General features: G+C 43.5%; 1 protein-coding gene across 1 annotated transcript in view; it reads left to right on the top strand.

Moving 5' to 3' along the window:
• The window catches only part of LOC122942083, a 95,257-nt gene that overhangs the window by 51,093 nt on the left and 24,881 nt on the right, over positions 1 to 19,283 (top strand). The window contains exons 5-6 of the mRNA XM_044299577.1: positions 1,202 to 1,271; positions 2,468 to 2,531. Of these exons, the coding sequence (XP_044155512.1) occupies positions 1,202 to 1,271; positions 2,468 to 2,531 (134 nt within the window). The remainder of the gene's footprint in view (positions 1 to 1,201; positions 1,272 to 2,467; positions 2,532 to 19,283) is intronic.

The raw sequence follows: 19,283 nt of genomic DNA, 5'->3' as shown, positions 1-19,283 counted from the left end.
AACATGGACCTGTGTCAACTGGTGGGATGAAGAGTTGATAAGAGTTGATAGGGAATTGAATCTAGGGAATATTTAATACACTTTCCTCTACAGGGCCCAATATGCATATATATACATATATAGATAACAATGGGACATATGTATATATATATATATATATATATATATATATAGATATACGCCTACTAGGCACTCCCCTCTACAGATGCAATGCAAATAGATTTCTTTAAAAGTGTTTTTATTGTGCAAAAGTAGTGTAACTGTAAAAAAAATACTATATGAATTTGATATCGCTGTAATTGTTGTGACCCAGAGAGCAAAGATATCATGTTATTTATGCAGAAAAAGAAGCAACTAAATTTATAACGTAGTATTACCGTTTTTCCCATCACAGTAAATTATGTGGACCCCAAAATGGTGCCATTGAAAAACTACAACTTTTCCCACTAAAAACAAGCCCTCGTACATTTATATGAATGTAAAATAAAAAAAAAGTTATAGCCCTTGGAACAAAAAAATTATTGCATGGTCTCTAAAGCACAAAACAGGCTGGCGACTAAAGGGTTAATGAAAGACAAGAATAGACTGAAGATGGAAGAGAAACAGAATGGAAGTACCTATGAGAAAAGGCTTTATGAAATCTCATTTAAATACCAGAAGTTTTTGTCTTTTGTCCCCAACAGGGAAAACTTCATAAATGTGACAAGAAACACATGTATTATGCTTTTGTTCCATTACATCTTTAAAATACTTTTTAAAAATCCTTTATTTATACAAACTCCTACAGTCTGGTGGGCACCAGGTTTCTTCTCTCATTTAGCCAAGTCTCCATTGAGGCAAAGGTTTCTGCTGCATTGAACTATCACACGAGCACGGACAAGACCGTCCACTATCCAGAACATTAGATTGCTGTATGAGACGTAGAAGTGGATGGGTGAGGATGTCCCAGCTGACAGGCACATTGGGAGTATTGGCGGCTTCTTCAGGGAGCACTATGGCTGTCTTTATTACCGGGCAGTGAACCTGAGAGCCTATGTTACAAGGGGGAAGTCTATTTCTGATGTGAGGAGGATATGTCATTATACTATGTCACTTTACCTTGTCAACCCCCGAATGCTATAAACAAATCACAAATTCACTATGGATGTTTGGATTTATTGTAATAGTCCTATTACTTTCTAAAGCATGTTTCTGTGTGTAGCATTGCTGGCTGCCGTTGTCTCTCTGCTGTGCGTTTGGGGATTGTACTACTTTACAGCCTATGTCTTCAGGTACGTAGAGTACTATTCATTTCTATAAATGTGCACATGCTGTCTGTGTAGAAAACAATCAGCGATCAAATGCTTCCATGACATTTCTGTCATCAAAGAAGCTTGAAATAACATGGAAGATTTAGGAATATGAATTATGATGCCGTATTATGGCCCACTCTCCCCTAGGGATGTTGCACTACTCCTAGGTAAGAATATGCTTGCAGACTGCCCATATGAGGGCGAACGGAGTGCTTACAGGACCGGCTCTCGCTGCTGTAGAGGCTTAGAAAAGACATTTCCTGTGTCACAAATATTGCTTAGGCCACGTTCACGTCTCCGGTAAACGTCTCTGGCAGGCCTACCGGAGTTCATGGGATCCGGCATTACTGGATTCTGCTGTCCGGCATAAATGCAGGGCTTCAGCCAGACAAAATACATTGCATACAGAGGATTTTGGTCCAACTGACAGCCGGCATTTGTGTCAGATCAGGCAGCCGGATCAGCTTGCAGCAAATAAGAATGTGGGGTTGGACACTTTTCTAACATTTTGTGTGTCCTTACTGTATGTTATCTAATGTTATTAAATGACCTTTTTTTTCCTGATGTATCCCCAAATGTCAACATTGCCTCTGCTGTTCACGGCACCTTCAAATGATGTCTCATAGTGGATGCCTTTCTTCATCCACCGGTCCATAATGCACTGCTTGCTCCTGTCATTCACTGTATTGCACTGATGGCAGAGGAAGCGCCCTAAAGGAGAGTGCACAGGAGGGGGCTTAGACAGCGCATGCGCCAAACTCTTCATCAGGCACTACTCTGTCAGACGTGAAGAAGTGGAGCAGGAGTACACTGGGCATGTGCAGGATACTTCCTCCACTATCTGCTCAGTACAACGAAGGACTGGAGTGAGCAGTGCAGAATGGACGGGTGGATGAAGAAAGGTATCCACTATATGGACTATTTACATCTGGGAATAAAACCACAAAAGAATTAGAAAAACAGGCATCAGGAAAATGGGCATTTAAACAATGAAAGTATTAAATAACACACAGCAAGGACACATGAATTGTTAGAAAAGTGTGCAGCCCCTTTAAATTAAAGCATCTACAGAACTTAGTACATGTCCTTGTGAAAATACAGTTACATTTGCATTTATTTCACTTTGTGTTTGCAGCAAATGGTAATGAATGGTAATAGGAGACTCTTTTTTTCAGGTTGGCCTGCACTCAAAAGTTATTAGAGGAGTTGAAAAAGAAGATGGGCTGTATGCTTAAAGATGTAAGTACAAAACAAAGACATTTCCATCCAACCGCAGGCTCAGCACACAGCAGCCAAATTAGATATATGGAAAGGCTTGTGTTTTAATCCAAAATGTGTAACATTTCAAAAAGCCAAAGTGGTAGTGCACATATATATGACGCCATAAACAAAAGAGCAGATGCTTATATAACTATACTGTGTGGATAGATAGAGGAGATTGATAGATAGATAGATAAATTGATTGATAGAATAGAGTTGCAGGTCTGTGTGTGGGGACAGGGGCAGCAATGATAGATTTCACTAAATTCAGCAGGTTAACAATGCTTTATTTTGGTCCAAACTGGCACAGTGGTATCAACGTACAGCAGTCACTTTGAGCACTCCACAGACATTGCACATAAACCAGAAAAGAAAATACCTTGCCCAGTGGCGTACATAGAGAAGTAAGGGCCCCATAGCAAGGATCAAACCAGGCCCCCCACATTGGGCCATTGTTTCACTTCCTCATTTGTTAAAAGTTTAGGGTAGAGTCCTGACCAAATTTTCCCCTCCAGTAGAAGAGGAGATAATCCCAATTAAGACTGGGCACCCTCTTGCCCTGGGCCCCATAGCAGTCACATGGTTGGCCTCTATGGTAGTTACGCCCCTGACCTTGCCTATCTGGGCACTAACTAAACATATCATCACCAAACTCAGGCGGATCAAACATCACCAAGCCATCTGGTCAAACAGATTCCAGGCTCTGACTGAATGACTTTTTCAGTCCTGTATTCATTCCCCCAGTAATGAGGACAGTAGTTACACCTGGGTTTGTCTTAGGCTAGGGGAAATTGTTGTACTGGAGTGGGGAGGTAATGGCAAGTCCCTCTACCAACATCTATATGCCATTCCATAAAACTCCAGGCCCATAAAACACTTAAAAGAAAAGTTTCCTAGCAAACCACACGGCTTTCCTGGATTCTTTTACCTCACCTATCTGAGCATTCTGAGTGAGATATACACCCTCTATAGTACTTTACCAGCCACCATCTAACATTAGAAAAATAGATAGATAAATAGATAGATAGATATATAGATAGATATTCACATCTTGGAAATGTATGTCATTTCAACAGGATAAGTCATAAATGTTGGAAAGGCATGAGTTCAAATGATCTCAAGAACGGGGCCCTGCTGAAAATGAAAAGGATGCTGCATGTGTGACTTTCTACAGTACTTTCACTGCTATGGAATTTTGGAAACATCACCAAGTGCTGACCTGGCTATTTTCAGAAATCCGATTGCAGTGAATAGAAAGGACGCCACGCATGCATGTCATGCTTTTCATTCACTACGTTCATTTATGGCATATCCCATAAATGTCCAGATGGGACAACCCCTTTAATAATCGGCAAACATATAAATGCAGTAGAGATAGTACCAGTATGATCCTGCTAAGAATTATGCGTGTATGCACAACAGGCATAGAATGATAAGGTCAGCCACACTGTCTGTTAGACAACGTCTTCTGTGACTGGTTGTTTTCATAGCTCTGGATTCAGCAGGATTTTGTGACATCAACATGATGATCTACCATGTAGTACTGAACAAGCTATTAACAACTCATGCAGCTCACTTGATGGAATACATTTATGACATTATGATCTGATCATTGGAACCAAATATACAGGTCCTGCTCAAAGCTATATTAATTATGACTGTGTGCACAGAGCCTTTGTAAGACCAAATTCAAATACTTTAGTGACAGTACTAGAAATTTTTGAAGATGTGGAAGTGACAAGACAACCTGTCACAGTTTTTGGTTGCACTTTATGTGGTTAAAAGACCAACTGCCAATTCTAGTAGACTGCTTGGTAGTCTACAGTGACTAATGACTGCAGGTTAACTATGTTGACTTTTGCTTCTGTAAGTCTGGCCCAGTAAAGAAGAATGTATCTGAAGGGGTCTTGCTGAAGTTGCTTGCAAGTCCTGGTGTTTGAGAAGGCAAGGTATCTATCTACCTTATAATAGGCCATACAATTTTAAAGATGAAGCTTAATTTTTGCATTATGGGTGAATAAAGAGTCCAGATGGATCTTGTTCACTTGACTTGGGAGTGCGCCTTTTTGCTTTTTACTTTTTGTAATAAAAATATTCTAGGTCAGCAAATTTGGGAGGATTTTTTTGATTTCATCCACTTTGCTAGCATTGCAAAATGCTGTGGTTTTGCTGCACAAAAATCCACGGCAACAAATCTGAAGCATTTATACCACACGTGAACATACCCTTAGGGGTCCATTCGCACGTCTGCATGAATAGGTCTGCATCCGTTCCGCAATTTCATTTCCGCACTTCCTGTTCGGCGGCCCTGCAAAAGATAGAGCAAGTCCTATTTTTGTTCCCAGCCATGGACAAGAATAGACATTATTATCATAGCGCCGGCCATGTGCGGTCCGCAAAATTCTAGTAGACTGCTTGGTAGTCTACAGTGACTAATGACTGCAGGTTAACTATGTTGACTTTTGCTTCTGTAAGTCTGGCCCAGTAAAGAAGAATGTATCTGAAGGGGTCTTGCTGAAGTTGCTTGCAAGTCCTGGTGTTTGAGAAGGCAAGGTATCTATCTACCTTATAATAGGCCAAACAATTTTAAAGATGAAGCTTAATTTTTGCATTATGGGTGAATAAAGAGTCCAGATGGATCTTGTTCACTTGACTTGGGAGTGCGCCTTTTTGCTTTTTACTTTTTGTAATAAAAATATTCTAGGTCAGCAAATTTGGGAGGATTTTTTTGATTTCATCCACTTTGCTAGCATTGCAAAATGCTGTGGTTTTGCTGCACAAAAATCCACGGCAACAAATCTGAAGCATTTATACCACACGTGAACATACCCTTAGGGGTCCATTCGCACGTCTGCATCCGTTCCGCAATTTCATTTCCGCACTTCCTGTTCGGCGGCCCTGCAAAAGATAGAGCAAGTCCTATTTTTGTTCCCAGCCATGGACAAGAATAGACATTATTATCATAGCGCCGGCCATGTGCGGTCCGCAAAATGCGGAACACACATGGCCGGTGTCCGTGTTTTGCGGATCCAGGTATTAGACGCCAGCTGTATGCTGCATCAGTCTCTGTGAAACAGAATGACCATGTACTCTTCCGATACACATGCTTCTAGGAGGTTCTATTTTTCCTGCTGCCCCCCATATATTGCTGAACTGGTCATAATGCAATTCCCTAACACTATGGTTAAACTGGAACTTCATGCTAATGAAGGGTGCAATAAAAAATTCAACATTTTCATGTGCACAAAAAAAACTCTCACAGTTCTAAGAATAAATGTGTTGTGTATAAGGTGTTGCTGTGCTTAGTCATGAAAGAAGCAAATGAGAAAGATGTGTGATGTAGGAACAATAAAAGACTATAATGCAAGTGATTTTATCAGTTGTTTTAGGTATCTCAGTTTAAAAAATTACGTTAAACTAATTTTATGAAATCTTAATGTTATTAACCAAACATACTAACTATAAATTGTCTCATAAGAAAGGCAATGACACCAAGTCAAAATGGCCCGGATATTGACCATCAAACAAACCTACAACAGTCACAAAAAGTCAACAATATATATAATGTATTAAATACTAATAAAAATACACACACATATATATATATATATATATATATATATATATATAAAAGTAAAAAAATAGAGGAATCCACACTAAAGTAGGAAAGAAAATTATCATGTGAGGGTCAAACTCAATGCAGACCAGTAAACATACACTATAGTATGGTGTAGATGCAGGCATAGGTTGAATTTGGGGAAACCAAAAATAATGGCATCCAAAATGTACTGCAACAGAATAGTGTGTGGATTCCTCTATTTCTTTTTTTTACTTTCATATATGTATTTTTATTATTATTTAATAAAGGATATATATTTTTGACTTTTTATTAATGTTTTTGTTATGGGCATTTGCTAAATCATTTTTGTAGGTTTGTTTGATTCTCTTGGGTGTGCTCTCTTGTTAGGTCGAGTCTGTGATAGGTTATGCATATTGACCGTGCAGCCAGGGGTGTAGCTTGAACTGACTCAGCGTCACAGCAAATTTTTGTATGCCCCCCCCTCCCTCATGACCATCCTGACAATGCATGTGTGCATATGTAAGGGTGGGTTCACATCACATTTTTCCATTTGTTCCAATTTGATATTAAACTCATTCTCATTGAGGTTATTAAGAAAGTTATCCAATTGGAATGCAGAACCCTGCCAGGTGAAGAACACGTTGTCTATATACCTTGATCATAGGAGCACGGCATCATAGCCAACAGTATTTTGAACAATTTCTCTCTCCCACAGCCCCAGGAACAAATTTGCATATGAGGGCGCACAAGACGCTCCCATTGCGGTTCCCTGGAGCTGTAGGAAGAGATATTCCTTAAAGAAGAAATAATTGTGTGTTAACATAAATTCCAATAAAGTCCAAATAAATTCCATCAACGCATTGTCAACATCTGTCATAGACAGAAAAAATCGCGATGCCCGTACTCCCTGGTCATGGCATATAGACGTGTATAATGATTCCACATTGCTGGACTAAATATGTCCCTTCCTCCAAGTGAATCCCATTCAGACGTATTAACATATCCGTTGTATGCGTAACAAATGAAGGACGTTCACACAGAGTCCACCTATCCCCGAGATGATAGGATGTTTGTTTATTTATTTAGGTCTTGCTTTCTTCTTTTCTCTGAGGGGGAAGAGGATTTATGGTCATTTGGAAACATGAAAAACCATAGAAATAAATAAGTAACTTTTGCAACTGTGGAGATATGATATCAAGTGTCGTTATAGATTTAATACCGGCATGGTGACTTTTTTTTTTTTTTTACAGTATTTATGACTGTAACTTAATTGCATGAGTGTGATATATAATTATATAAGAGAAGATATATCATTTAATAAGATAAAGAGGTGTTTGTAGGTTTTTGTGAGTACAACAGAAATAGGCTGGACCAGCAGTACCATAGTGCAGAAATACCACGCTAGCCGATCCAGATACCACAATGTGCACAATTTTCTCTGTTGTTACTCCCCTTTTATATTAAATATTAATGAATATATGGTTAAAGCTGGAGGTGGAATAGTCCTAATAATGAGATGGAACGCATATGGTAGTGTAATTCTATCATCTTGCAGCTTGCATTCCACAACACTTCTCTGTGCACTCCACACACCAGAAGTGCGTTCCATCCATAAGTTGCTCTTTCTCCAGTGGATGCACACGCTCCGGCTTTTTCCTCCATCAGTGGGTTTAATGTAACCTGCTAGCTATCCATATCGCCTTCATATTGGCAGGAATTTGTAATTATATTATTGACTTTTGTAACAGATTACTCTCTATTAATATTATATCATTGTGGAACGCATTTGCGTTCCATATACCGGGAGTTAGGTGGAGCCTCACCTTCTTCTGGCTGGTCATGCCCCTGAGAGTGGGAGTGCCATTTTCAAACACAGTGATTACAGCAGGTATAAATGAGGGCGCTTTTGGGCATATATCTGCGCCTACATCATCTTTAAGGGTTTAGCCACCGAGAAGTGGGGTTGCCCCTTTCAGGGCGGGTGCTCCACTTTTAGGCAGGTATAGCCAAAAGGGACACCCAGGGACAGGTCATCTCCCGACAACATTTTCTCCGGTGACATCATACTCTAGTGGGCATTAGTCTCAAATCACAGGAACCATGAGTAATTTCATCAATTGGCGCTACTCTTAAATCACGGGAACCGTGAGTAACTTAATCAAGTGGCCCACATTGTGTATTTATATGGTATTGTCTGTATACAACTTGCCCTGGTTATGCCTATGTATCTGCTATAGTATATCTAGTCACACTAGTTTTTTGTGGGCATATGTTTCAATTTAAAAGTAATTAATTTATGTGAGGGTCATTTATATTATATTTTATTATGTATGATTAAAAGTTATATTTTAAGTTTATTTTTCTTCATGTGAGCTATATAAGATATATAATATGATAGATTATATTAAGATATAGTTGTCAGTATGGGATCTGCATCTCCACTGCAGGGTGGCAGATTGCTGTCTACACATTGCAGCACTATGGGTCCCAGTACTGGCTTACCTTGTAGGAGACGCAGGTGCCCGCCAGCATACCGTCGCATCCGTCCTCTTTGCCAGGTGTCATCTGATGAGCTATAGCACGCGCGCGCGCACCTCTCCCTTTCTTATAGGAGTAGGCAGCTGGTTCCTGATTACCATCCCCACCCGGAGGCGGGACTATTTGTATTTAAGGCAGCTTCACTCATCATGAAGTGCCCAAGCGTGGTTGTTGTACCTCTTGACTCCCGCTGAAGCACTCCACTGTGGCTGTTTATTGGAGTTCCTGGATTCTGACCTCCGCTTCATTTGACTACGCATCTGCCTGCTGTCTGTTTATTGGACCACCTGGATAATAGACCTCTGTACTGCCTGACAACGCATCTGTCCATCTCCTCCTGTAAGTCTGCCTGGATCCAGACCCTGTGCTGCCTATGAGACTGCTTATATCTGCACTGCCTGATTATGCATCTGCCCATGTAAAGTCTGCCTGGATCCAGACCCTGCGCTGCCTCTGAGACTGCTTATATCTGCACTGCCTGATTACGCATCTGCCCATCTCCTCCTGTAAAGTCTGCCTGGATCCAGACCCTGCACTGCCTATGAGACTGCTTATATCTGCATGCTATATTGCTCTGAACTTTGTGTTACCTGTATCTGTCAAGTGACTTTTGAATACTGTCTGCCAGTAAAGACCATATGTTCCTTTATTCTGCCTTTGTTGGACTCTGTTCACACCCCTGCAGGTAGCTGCATTCAAGGTAACAGGTGCAGACACCAGGGTCCTGTCTCTGAGAGTCAGTAGTCAGCAATATTGGACTAATTCCAGTCCTCTATCAGCTGACACAGAGGATCCACATCCTCTGGTCGTAACAGTACGCTTGGGCCATGGATCCCGCTGGCTCTAAACCAGGAATGTCTGAAGTACTACATGAACTTGAACAATAGTGTACCACCCAGAAACAAGTGATAAATTACTTGCAGCATGTAGCTGCTCGCCTGGATTCCCTTGCTACAGCACAGTCTGCACAGGCTCCTACTGCTCCTGCTGTCCCTGTTGCGGCTGCAGCACTGCCAAGCGTTTCTGGACCACGATTATCTGCTCCGCCCCGTTACAGCGGCAACCCGAAAGCCTGTCGTGGTTTTTATTAACCAGTGTACAATTCACTTTGAACTGCTTCCTCATCACTTTCAATCAGACCGCGCCAAAGTGGCTTTCATTATCTCTCATCTCGAGGGTGAAGCTCTGGCCTGGGCGAATCCAATATGGGAGAGATCTGGTCCTATCACCAATAATGTGGCACTATTCATGGGCTCTTTTAAGAAGGTGTTTGAGGAGCCAGGTCGAGCTTCTTCTGCGGCCTCCTCTCTGCTGCACGTCCGTCAAGGAAGCTGGTCGGTGGGCCAATATGCGATTCAGTTCCGCACCTTAGCGTCTGAAGTTTTGTGGAATGAGGAGGCTTTGGTGGCGGCCTTTTGGGAAGGGTTGTCTGGACGTATTAAGGATGAACTTGCAGGTCGTGATGTGCCTACCTCCCTTGAGGCTCTGATCTCTCTGGCTATTAAAATCGACATACGGTTTTCGGAGCGAGCTCGGGAGGCCCGTCGAGAGAAAAGACTTCCACAACAACTGTTTAAGTCTAATATGTCTCAACCTCCATTACGCACCTCCTTTTCGGATCCTGAACCCATGAAGGTGAATTCCACTCGGCTCTCGGATGAGGAACGTCGTCTTCGCATGTCTTCTGGACTCTGCCTCTACTGTGGTGGTTCGGGTCACCGTGTCCGCAACTGTCCCCAGAAGTCGGGAAACTCCAATGCTTAGGGTCTTTGGGAGAGGCGGCTCTAGGCGAAAACTGTTCCACTCTCCAAATTCCTGTGACTCTGGTTCTTGGGGGCATCAAGGTCTCCATATCTGCTTCCTTGGATTCCGGGTCTGCGGGGAACTTCATACACCAAGCTATGGTGAGTCAATACCACATTCCTGTACGCCTGCTTCAAAATCCCCTGCTGGTGACTGCCGTCAGTGGACAAGTACTGACGGATCCAGTCCGGTTCATCACTGAGCCGTTGGAACTGCAGGTAGGGTGGTTACATGTTGAAAAGATTTCTCTATATGTGCTCCCTGAACTGTCCCATTCTCTTTTGCTGGGGTTGCCCTGGCTTAGGATGCACAATCCAGTAATCGAGTGGAGCTCTGGAGAGGTTCTTCAATGGGGACAGCTGTGCCAAGGCAAGTGCTTATGTTCCATTCAACGAAGGGTCTCTATATCCCTCCCTAAAAACCTGGAGGCCTTGCCAGTGGTCTATCATTCCTTTGCGGATGTGTTCGATAAAAAAGAGGCTGAGACACTACCTCCCCATCGCCCCTATGACTGCCCAATTGATTTACTATCTGGGACTTCTCCTCCTCGGGGTCGTGTTTATCCTCTGTCTCCTGCTGAATCGCAGGCAACAGCAGATTACATTAAGGAGAACCTTGAGAGGGGTTTCATCAGGAAGTCTTCCTCACCTGCAGGGGCAGGATTCTTTTTTGTGAGAAAGAAAGATGGGTCTCTTCGCCCCTGTATAGACTACTGTGGTCTGAATAAGATCACCATCAAGAATAAATACCCTTTACCGTTAATTTCTGAATTATTTGATAGACTCCGTGGGGCTCGGATCTTCTCTAAGCTGGACTTGCGGGGGGCATATAATTTAATACAGATTCGTGAGGGTGACGAATGGAAGACAGCTTTTAATACCAGGGATGGCCACTATGAATACCTCGTGATGCCCTTCGGGCTCAGTAATGCCCCTGCTGTCTTCCAGGAGTTTGTCAATGACATTTTTCGAGATCTGCTCTATTCTTGTGTTGTTGTCTATTTGGATGATATTCTTATTTTTTCCAGAGACGTCAGAACTCATCGCAGGCATGTGCAGATGGTCTTACAACGCTTACGAGAGAATCGTCTGTACGCTAAATTGGAAAAGTGTGTCTTTGAAAAGTCGTCCCTGCCCTTCCTGGGGTACATCATCTCGGATCATGGTCTCAAAATGGATCCTGGAAAGGTGGCAGCAGTGCTCGACTGGCCCCGTCCCTCCGGCCTGAAGGCAATACAAAGGTTCCTGGGTTTTGCCAATTATTATCGTCAATTCATCCGTAATTTTTCTACCCTAACAGCTCCTATTTCTGGCCTGACCAAGAAGGGTGCCAATCCCAAACTATGGTCCCCTGAAGCAGAGACAGCATTTTCCTCCCTCAAGCAAGCCTTTTCTTCAGCTCCAGTCCTTAGACGCCCAGAACCCAACAAACAGTTCTTCTTGGAGGTGGACGCATCCTCTGTGGGAGCCGGGGCCGTCCTGTCACAGAAGAATGCCTCAGGTCGTATGTCTCCTTGTGGTTTTTTTTCTAAGTTATTTTCCGCTGCTGAAAAAAACTATTCTATTGGGGACAGGGAACTCCTAGCAATTAAGTTGGCTCTAGAGGAATGGAGATATCTTCTGGAAGGTTCCAGCCTACCAGTCATAATTTGCACCGATCATAAGAACCTCACCTATTTGCAGACAACTCAACGACTTAATCCTCGTCAGGCCCGTTGGTCTCTCTTCTTTGCCCAATTTAATTTTCAATTGCATTTTCGGTCCGCTGACAAAAATATCAAAGCGGACGCTCTCTCCAGGTGCTTTGAAACCACAGATTCAGAAGACGAACCCCAGTTTATCATTGAACCAACTAAAGTAGTCCCAGTGGCTCCAATTAACCTGTCCAAGGTTCCCCCAGGTAAGATCTTTGTTCCGGAATCTAAACGAAGGAAGGTTTTACGGTGGGGGCATGCATCCAAGATTGCCGGCCATCCAGGTCAACGGGGGACCTTGAATCTCATCTCCAGACATTACTGGTGGCCATCCATAACCGCGGATATTGTAGACTTTGTGGCTTCCTGTACCTTGTGTGCCCAGAATAAGTCTCCCAGACTGAAACCTGCAGGTTTATTATTGCCTCTTCCGTTGCCTGAGGTCCCCTGGCAGCATATTGGTATGGACTTCATAACCGATTTACCTGTCTCTGAGGGCTGTACAGTCATTTGGGTTGTCGTTGACCGTTTTTCTAAGATGTCGCACTTTATTCCGCTTCCAGGTCTGCCATCTGCTCCTCGTCTTGCTGAGCTATTCATTTTACATATCTTCCGCCTTCATGGATTTCCCCTCCATATCGTCTCGGATAGAGGAGTACAATTCACCTCCCGGTTCTGGAGATCTTTATGTAAGTCTCTGAATGTCTCTTTGGACTTCTCTTCTGCCTATCATCCACAGTCTAACGGCCAGGTGGAACGCATGAACCAAATATTGGTCAGCTTCCTGCGACATTTCACCAATGCCCATCAGGATGACTGGGTGAAGCATCTTCCCTGGGCGGAATTTGCTCATAACAATAGAGTCAACCAAGCCACAGGTAAATCTCCATTTTTTGTGGTCTATGGACGACATCCAAGTGTTCCTCTTCCCGTGCGGCCTTCTTCTGGAGTTCCTGCGGCAGATTCCTGTGTGGAGCAGCTGTCTCGGGTCTGGTCTGACACTAAAGTATCGCTTCGGAGAACAGCGGACCAGATGAAAAGGTCTGCGGATAAGAGGCGCAGACCTCCTCCTCAGTTTGCCATTGGAGACAAGGTATGGCTTTCTTCTAAGAATATCCGTCTCAGACTTCCCTCTTACAAACTGGCTCTGCGATTCTTGGGACCTTTTTCTGTGATCAAGAAAATTAATCCTGTTGCCTACAAGCTCAAACTACCAACTACCTTGCGGATTCCCAACTCATTTCATGTTTCATTACTTAAGCCAGCTGTCTTTAACAGGTTTTGCAAAGGCACTTCACAGAACCCTCCTCCTGTCACTATGGATGATGAGTTTGAAGTTAATGACATTCTAGACAGGAGGATTATCAGAGGTAAGACCTTCTATTTGGTGGACTGGAAGGGCTACGGGCCTGAAGAAAGGTCATGGGAATCTGCAGAGAATATTCATGCCCCTCTGTTGCTGAAGAAATTTCTCTCCAGGTCAGCCGTGTGGAGGAGGGGGCGTAAGAGGGGGGGTACTGTCAGTATGGGATCTGCATCTCCACTGCAGGGTGGCAGATTGCTGTCTACACATTGCAGCACTATGGGTCCCAGTACTGGCTTACCTTGTAGGAGACGCAGGTGCCCGCCAGCATACCGTCGCATCCGTCCTCTTTGCCAGGTGTCATCTGATGAGCTATAGCACGCGCGCGCACCTCTCCCTTTCTTATAGGAGTAGGCAGCTGGTTCCTGATTACCATCCCCACCCGGAGGCGGGACTATTTGTATTTAAGGCAGCTTCACTCATCATGAAGTGCCCAAGCGTGGTTGTTGTACCTCTTGACTCCCGCTGAAGCACTCCACTGTGGCTGTTTATTGGAGTTCCTGGATTCTGACCTCCGCTTCATTTGACTACGCATCTGCCTGCTGTCTGTTTATTGGACCTCCTGGATTATAGACCTCTGTACTGCCTGACAACGCATCTGTCCATCTCCTCCTGTAAGTCTGCCTGGATCCAGACCCTGTGCTGCCTATGAGACTGCTTATATCTGCACTGCCTGATTACGCATCTGCCCATCTCCTCCTGTAAAGTCTGCCTGGATCCAGACCCTGCACTGCCTATGAGACTGCTTATATCTGCATGCTATATTGCTCTGAACTTTGTGTTACCTGTATCTGTCAAGTGACTTTTGAATACTGTCTGCCAGTAAAGACCATATGTTCCTTTATTCTGCCTTTGTTGGACTCTGTTCACACCCCTGCAGGTAGCTGCATTCAAGGTAACAGGTGCAGACACCAGGGTCCTGTCTCTGAGAGTCAGTAGTCAGCAATATTGGACTAATTCCAGTCCTCTATCAGCTGACACAGAGGATCCACATCCTCTGGTCGTAACAATAGTAGATTAACTGGGATTGTGGCATCAGGTGAACAAGATGCACACGGCAATTAGACTCAACCTGCACTGTCCCTGCAGTCTCCCTATGCTCTCCTTTCAGTGTCTAAAAACTCTCCCTACGATCTCCAAAAACTGTCGCTGTATTCTATCCATTATTCTACAATTAAAAGCTTTTTGTAACACGTTACTCCCTAAACTCAGCTCACAGTGAAATAGCAGAGACCGCACAGGATGAGGCTTTTTATAGGGCTGTAACATCACAATCTGATGATTGGCTAGCTGCACGTCAAAATGGATCATATTGCATTAATAGACTTCTTACTTTCACTTTGTAACATGCGTTGCAGCCATTATAGAAAAAAAAATTGATTTGTTACCACAAAGTGCAAGGAAATTCGGCTTTATGGAGAATCAAATTTTTCCTAAACTTCAGATGGAATTCTGCTTTGGATGCTTCATTTCACCCAACACTAAACACAACCATACAGTGACTGGATAACACTGCCATACAGTGACTGTATAACACCTCCATACATTGACTGGATAACACCTCCATACAATGACTGAATAACACGCCATACAGTTACTGGATAATTGTGCCATCCAGTGACCGGATAACACCTCCATACAATGACTGGATAACACCCCCATACAGTGATAAGATAACACTGCCACACAGTAACTGAATAACACTACCATAGAGTGACTGGATAACATTACCTTACAGTGACTGGATAATGCTTCCATACAGTGACAGGATAACGCCACCATACAGTGACTGTATAACATCGCCTTACAGTTACAGTATAACACTGCCATACAGTGACAGGATAATATCACCATATTGTGACTGGTCGGCGTATCCAGGGTCCACATTGAGTTTCTTCTGAGAGGGCCCTGAGAGAGTTGAAAGTTGGAAAGATTGAGATTGGTAGAGCAGCAGCTTCCACTAACACAGTGCAGCAGTGCAGAGGAGAGGTAAGATAATCTGTCTCCCCTCTCTTCTTGCTCAGTATGGGCTGCAGTGTTAAAAGCCCCTCTTCCCCAGGGAGTGAGGCGAAAAAATGTACATACTGGTGCCACCCCCTGCTGGGCCCCAAACTAGTTACATGCTGTGGAGTGCTGCCCACTGTAGTGGTCACGTCCACACACACACAGGGGGAAGGATAGTGACCATTGTGCTCCACCCTCACCCCTGGCCCTGCCTACTTGCCTCACGAGTCCTGATGACAGGGGACAACTGGGCGACAGTCCCTTACTTAGGATATGTGCAGGGAAGACAGACAAGACAAAATACGGAATGTGAACAGACTGGGTCAGAACCAAGAGAGCTACGCAGTACAAAGGGTTAAGCAAAGAATGGTCAGGAGAAGCCAGGGTCAAATGCCAGGAGAGTAGAGAAGTACCAGAGGAGTCCGCAAAGAGTAGTCAGGTGGAGCCGAGGTCACAATACCAGGAGGGATGCACAGTACAGGAGGAGCAGGCAAAGGATCATCAGGGAACAGGATCAGGTGAGTATTCAGTAGTCCAAAAAATAGCCAGGAACCTAGAATTAACTGGCAACCTTTGGCCAGCAGGCTGCCTGTATTTATAGTGGGGTCTGAGGGTCATGTGACGTGGCCATAGACAGACAAGTCGAGCACCGAGTGATCAGCTCGGCGCTCAAGGCAGACCTAGGAGCAGGGAGCCTCCAAGCTAGCAAACACAGATCCTTGCTCCTGAAGCTTAGCAGCAGGTCTGCGGCTGATGGGAGACCGAGTGCGCCTTTGGCGTCCCGTGACACCCACATTCCGGCTATTGCTCTCGGGCACCTTCTTAGCTCAGGCCCCGATACCTATGTCCCTGCATGCAGCAGATAACTATGTGTGAATGTGATGTAATATAAAATAAATCAGAAAAAAAATACCAGAGTCTTTCCCGTCAATGGATGAAAAATTAAGAAATTCCAGTAGCTGGAGAATAGGTATTGGCTGTTTTGTGTAAATAGGATTTTCATAAATGCTGTACATGTTGTGTATGAAAAGTGCCTTATAACCCAACTTTCCTAGAATCCTGAATGACACTCAAGTATGAGTTACTTGATTGAGGAACTTTTTAACCACTGACTGCACAGTAAATGATGATGAAATATAGCTTTGGGATTGTTTCGATCACCAGCAGGTAGTCTGCAGTAATCAGCCCAGTTCCTCCATTCCAAAGACAAATGAGAGCCCATCTCTGAGGAGCGGGTGGCGTGGGCTGGAATACACGGCCCAGCTGGCCCAGATACCATTGTAATGATAAAATGAAATCATACCACTAGCCAGCAAGCCTCTGTCATTCATCACGGTGGCAGGAATTGAGGTTTGTCATGAGATATTACACCACATCTGTACTGGTCTCTTGTCTTAGTCACTTAACTATTTCAAGGCTCCCCCAGTGTCTATTCCCCTGCAGTCATGGGGATGGAATCATGTAGTTTGTCTTGGTGTCTTTTTTTTTTTAAACTATTATCAAGTATATGAAGCTAATAAAAAAAAAAAACTTAACTAAGACCCTTGGTACATTATGGACGATATTTAGAAGATCTAGTGGAAGGGAAATACCAGCTGTTGTCTGTAGAAATCAACAGGGTCTTTATTTTCACTTTCGAAACTGCCTTTGACACATCAGCACTAATCTTTCTAGCTAGACTAATTTTATATTTCCCCCAGGTTTGTCCTTAGTAAATAATAGACTTTTTATAGCTCCATAAATTCAGTTTGTGAGCAGTATTTCTAGCATTGATCTCATGTCATATCATATAGGTATTGCAATAACTGAAGAGAGGGTCTCACTGCTATTATAAAGTCTAAGACTAGACTTAACTTTGATCATACAATGGTAAATCTCCAGTTTTCATTTGTCTGTGTAAAAGGCCCTTCAAATGAGTGCTGATCGACTTGTTATATCATAGATTGGCACTCATCTCTGCCCATGTGGTGGAACCTTGGGAAAACAACAGAAACATGAAACTTCTTTGTCCTTGATGGGAACCAAACACGCCTATTAAAGTCAACTGACTGACATTTGTAGGAGATGCTCTGGAAACACCTTTTTCAGCCTTTCTTCTGACTCATCTGTACATTGCATGGTATGATTTATGCTACCAGGGGGAGGTTGGAAGCCCCCCAAAGACATTAAATTCTCTTGAATGATATATATATTTTTACACAGTGCTCTGTACAAGTTGTTTACATGTAAAAGACTGGTTACTATGGAAACAAATTTCCATATAACTCCAGGTAGCGGGATCCACATCTATCCCTGAGGAAGAAATCCGTGAATTTCTAAACGCGTCGGCAGTAGTGTGAACCTAGGAGGCACCCGTAGCAAGAACAGTGTCATGTCACACAGAAGAAGCTGTATCCATGACAACATCAAGCGGCTTCTCCCCACATGCGCGAGCTACCAGCCGGAGCCGCACGCACGTGAATGACAGAAGCCTAAAGATATCGCAAAGCTACCTTGGAATGACCACGAGAGGACACAAGCACCAACCAGCTTGTATGTAATCCGGCATAGCTGAGCACACCTGGAGCAGGTAAAAACTCTAACTGTGACTAAGTAATAATATATATTAATCAGGAACATTGGACATATTTGAGCACTTTTAGTCAGCGCAGGTTTTACAGCTCTTTTATCCATATACCTATATAACATCTCGGGGGTCCGCAATCCACCCGTACAAACCCAGAAGCAGCGTCAATAAGTGTTAATAAAAGGATTGACCACCAGTCGGTGGCGGGAGCGTTAGTATTTGTCACCGCCAGATCTCTGAGAAGTTCTGATTTGTGTTTCTTTATTTGTGTTTTCCTGTTGGCTTGATTCTGGGTGACCCTGACTCCCTCCGTATTTAGTGCAGGGAGCCGGTGGTCGTGTCCCCTCACTATTATAGGGTTTTCAGGTGTCACTCAGTCTAGGTATGTGGACATGCAACTTTCTATCACAGAGATCTTTGCATGGGCTGAGCAGTCAGGGAGAGCTATAGTGCTTTAATATGGCTCACCCTTTTGTTCCTTAGTTTGGGATCAAGTCAGTCGGATCTTTATTTGTTACTTCTTGTTTTCTGCAACACCATCCGTAGCAGTATTACATCTATCTGTTTCTACAGGATATATGAGCTGACTACAGAAAAAAACAATTGTTGATGGGCAGTGTTCATTTCAAATATGATACAATACATTATTATTGTTACCACAAACCTATTACATCTCATCTGATGTAGGCATTCACTTTCCTTTATCTTCTTCATTTGGACCAGATCGCCATAATTACTTCTTCCTGCTTTGTCTTGACTCTGCAGAGTTTGACACAGATTCCTTATGTCACGCTGGGTAGGATACAAGATACAATAGAAACACAGAAAACCATAAAACTAGTGTCTAGGCCAGAAGCTGTGGATAAAGGTCACCTCCTGACAAATCCCTATCAACTGTCCCTGGACTTCTGTGCCCACGTTCAGACCCTGAAGATGGGAATAAACGTGCCCCCGTGCCTAAGGCTGAAGAAACCCTGAAATCCCTTAGATGGTGGAAAAGGAGAAGAGAGTCAGCCTGCTTCCTCAAGCAAGGCGGGAGCAGGAGTCTCCCTTACAGACTAGACAGTTAACAAGATAGAAGCAAAACCAACTTATCTGAATCAGAGCAGAAACAGCAATTCCTTACTTCCTTCCACAGAGCAAGATAGAAGCTATAACACGCAAAGGACACTGGGACGGGGCGT

This window comes from Bufo gargarizans, chromosome 6 (assembly GCF_014858855.1).
Source record: "Bufo gargarizans isolate SCDJY-AF-19 chromosome 6, ASM1485885v1, whole genome shotgun sequence".
Lineage (NCBI taxonomy): Eukaryota > Metazoa > Chordata > Amphibia > Anura > Bufonidae > Bufo > Bufo gargarizans.
The sequence above is the reverse complement of the archived record's forward strand: the minus strand, read 5'-3'. Positions and strand labels throughout refer to the sequence as shown.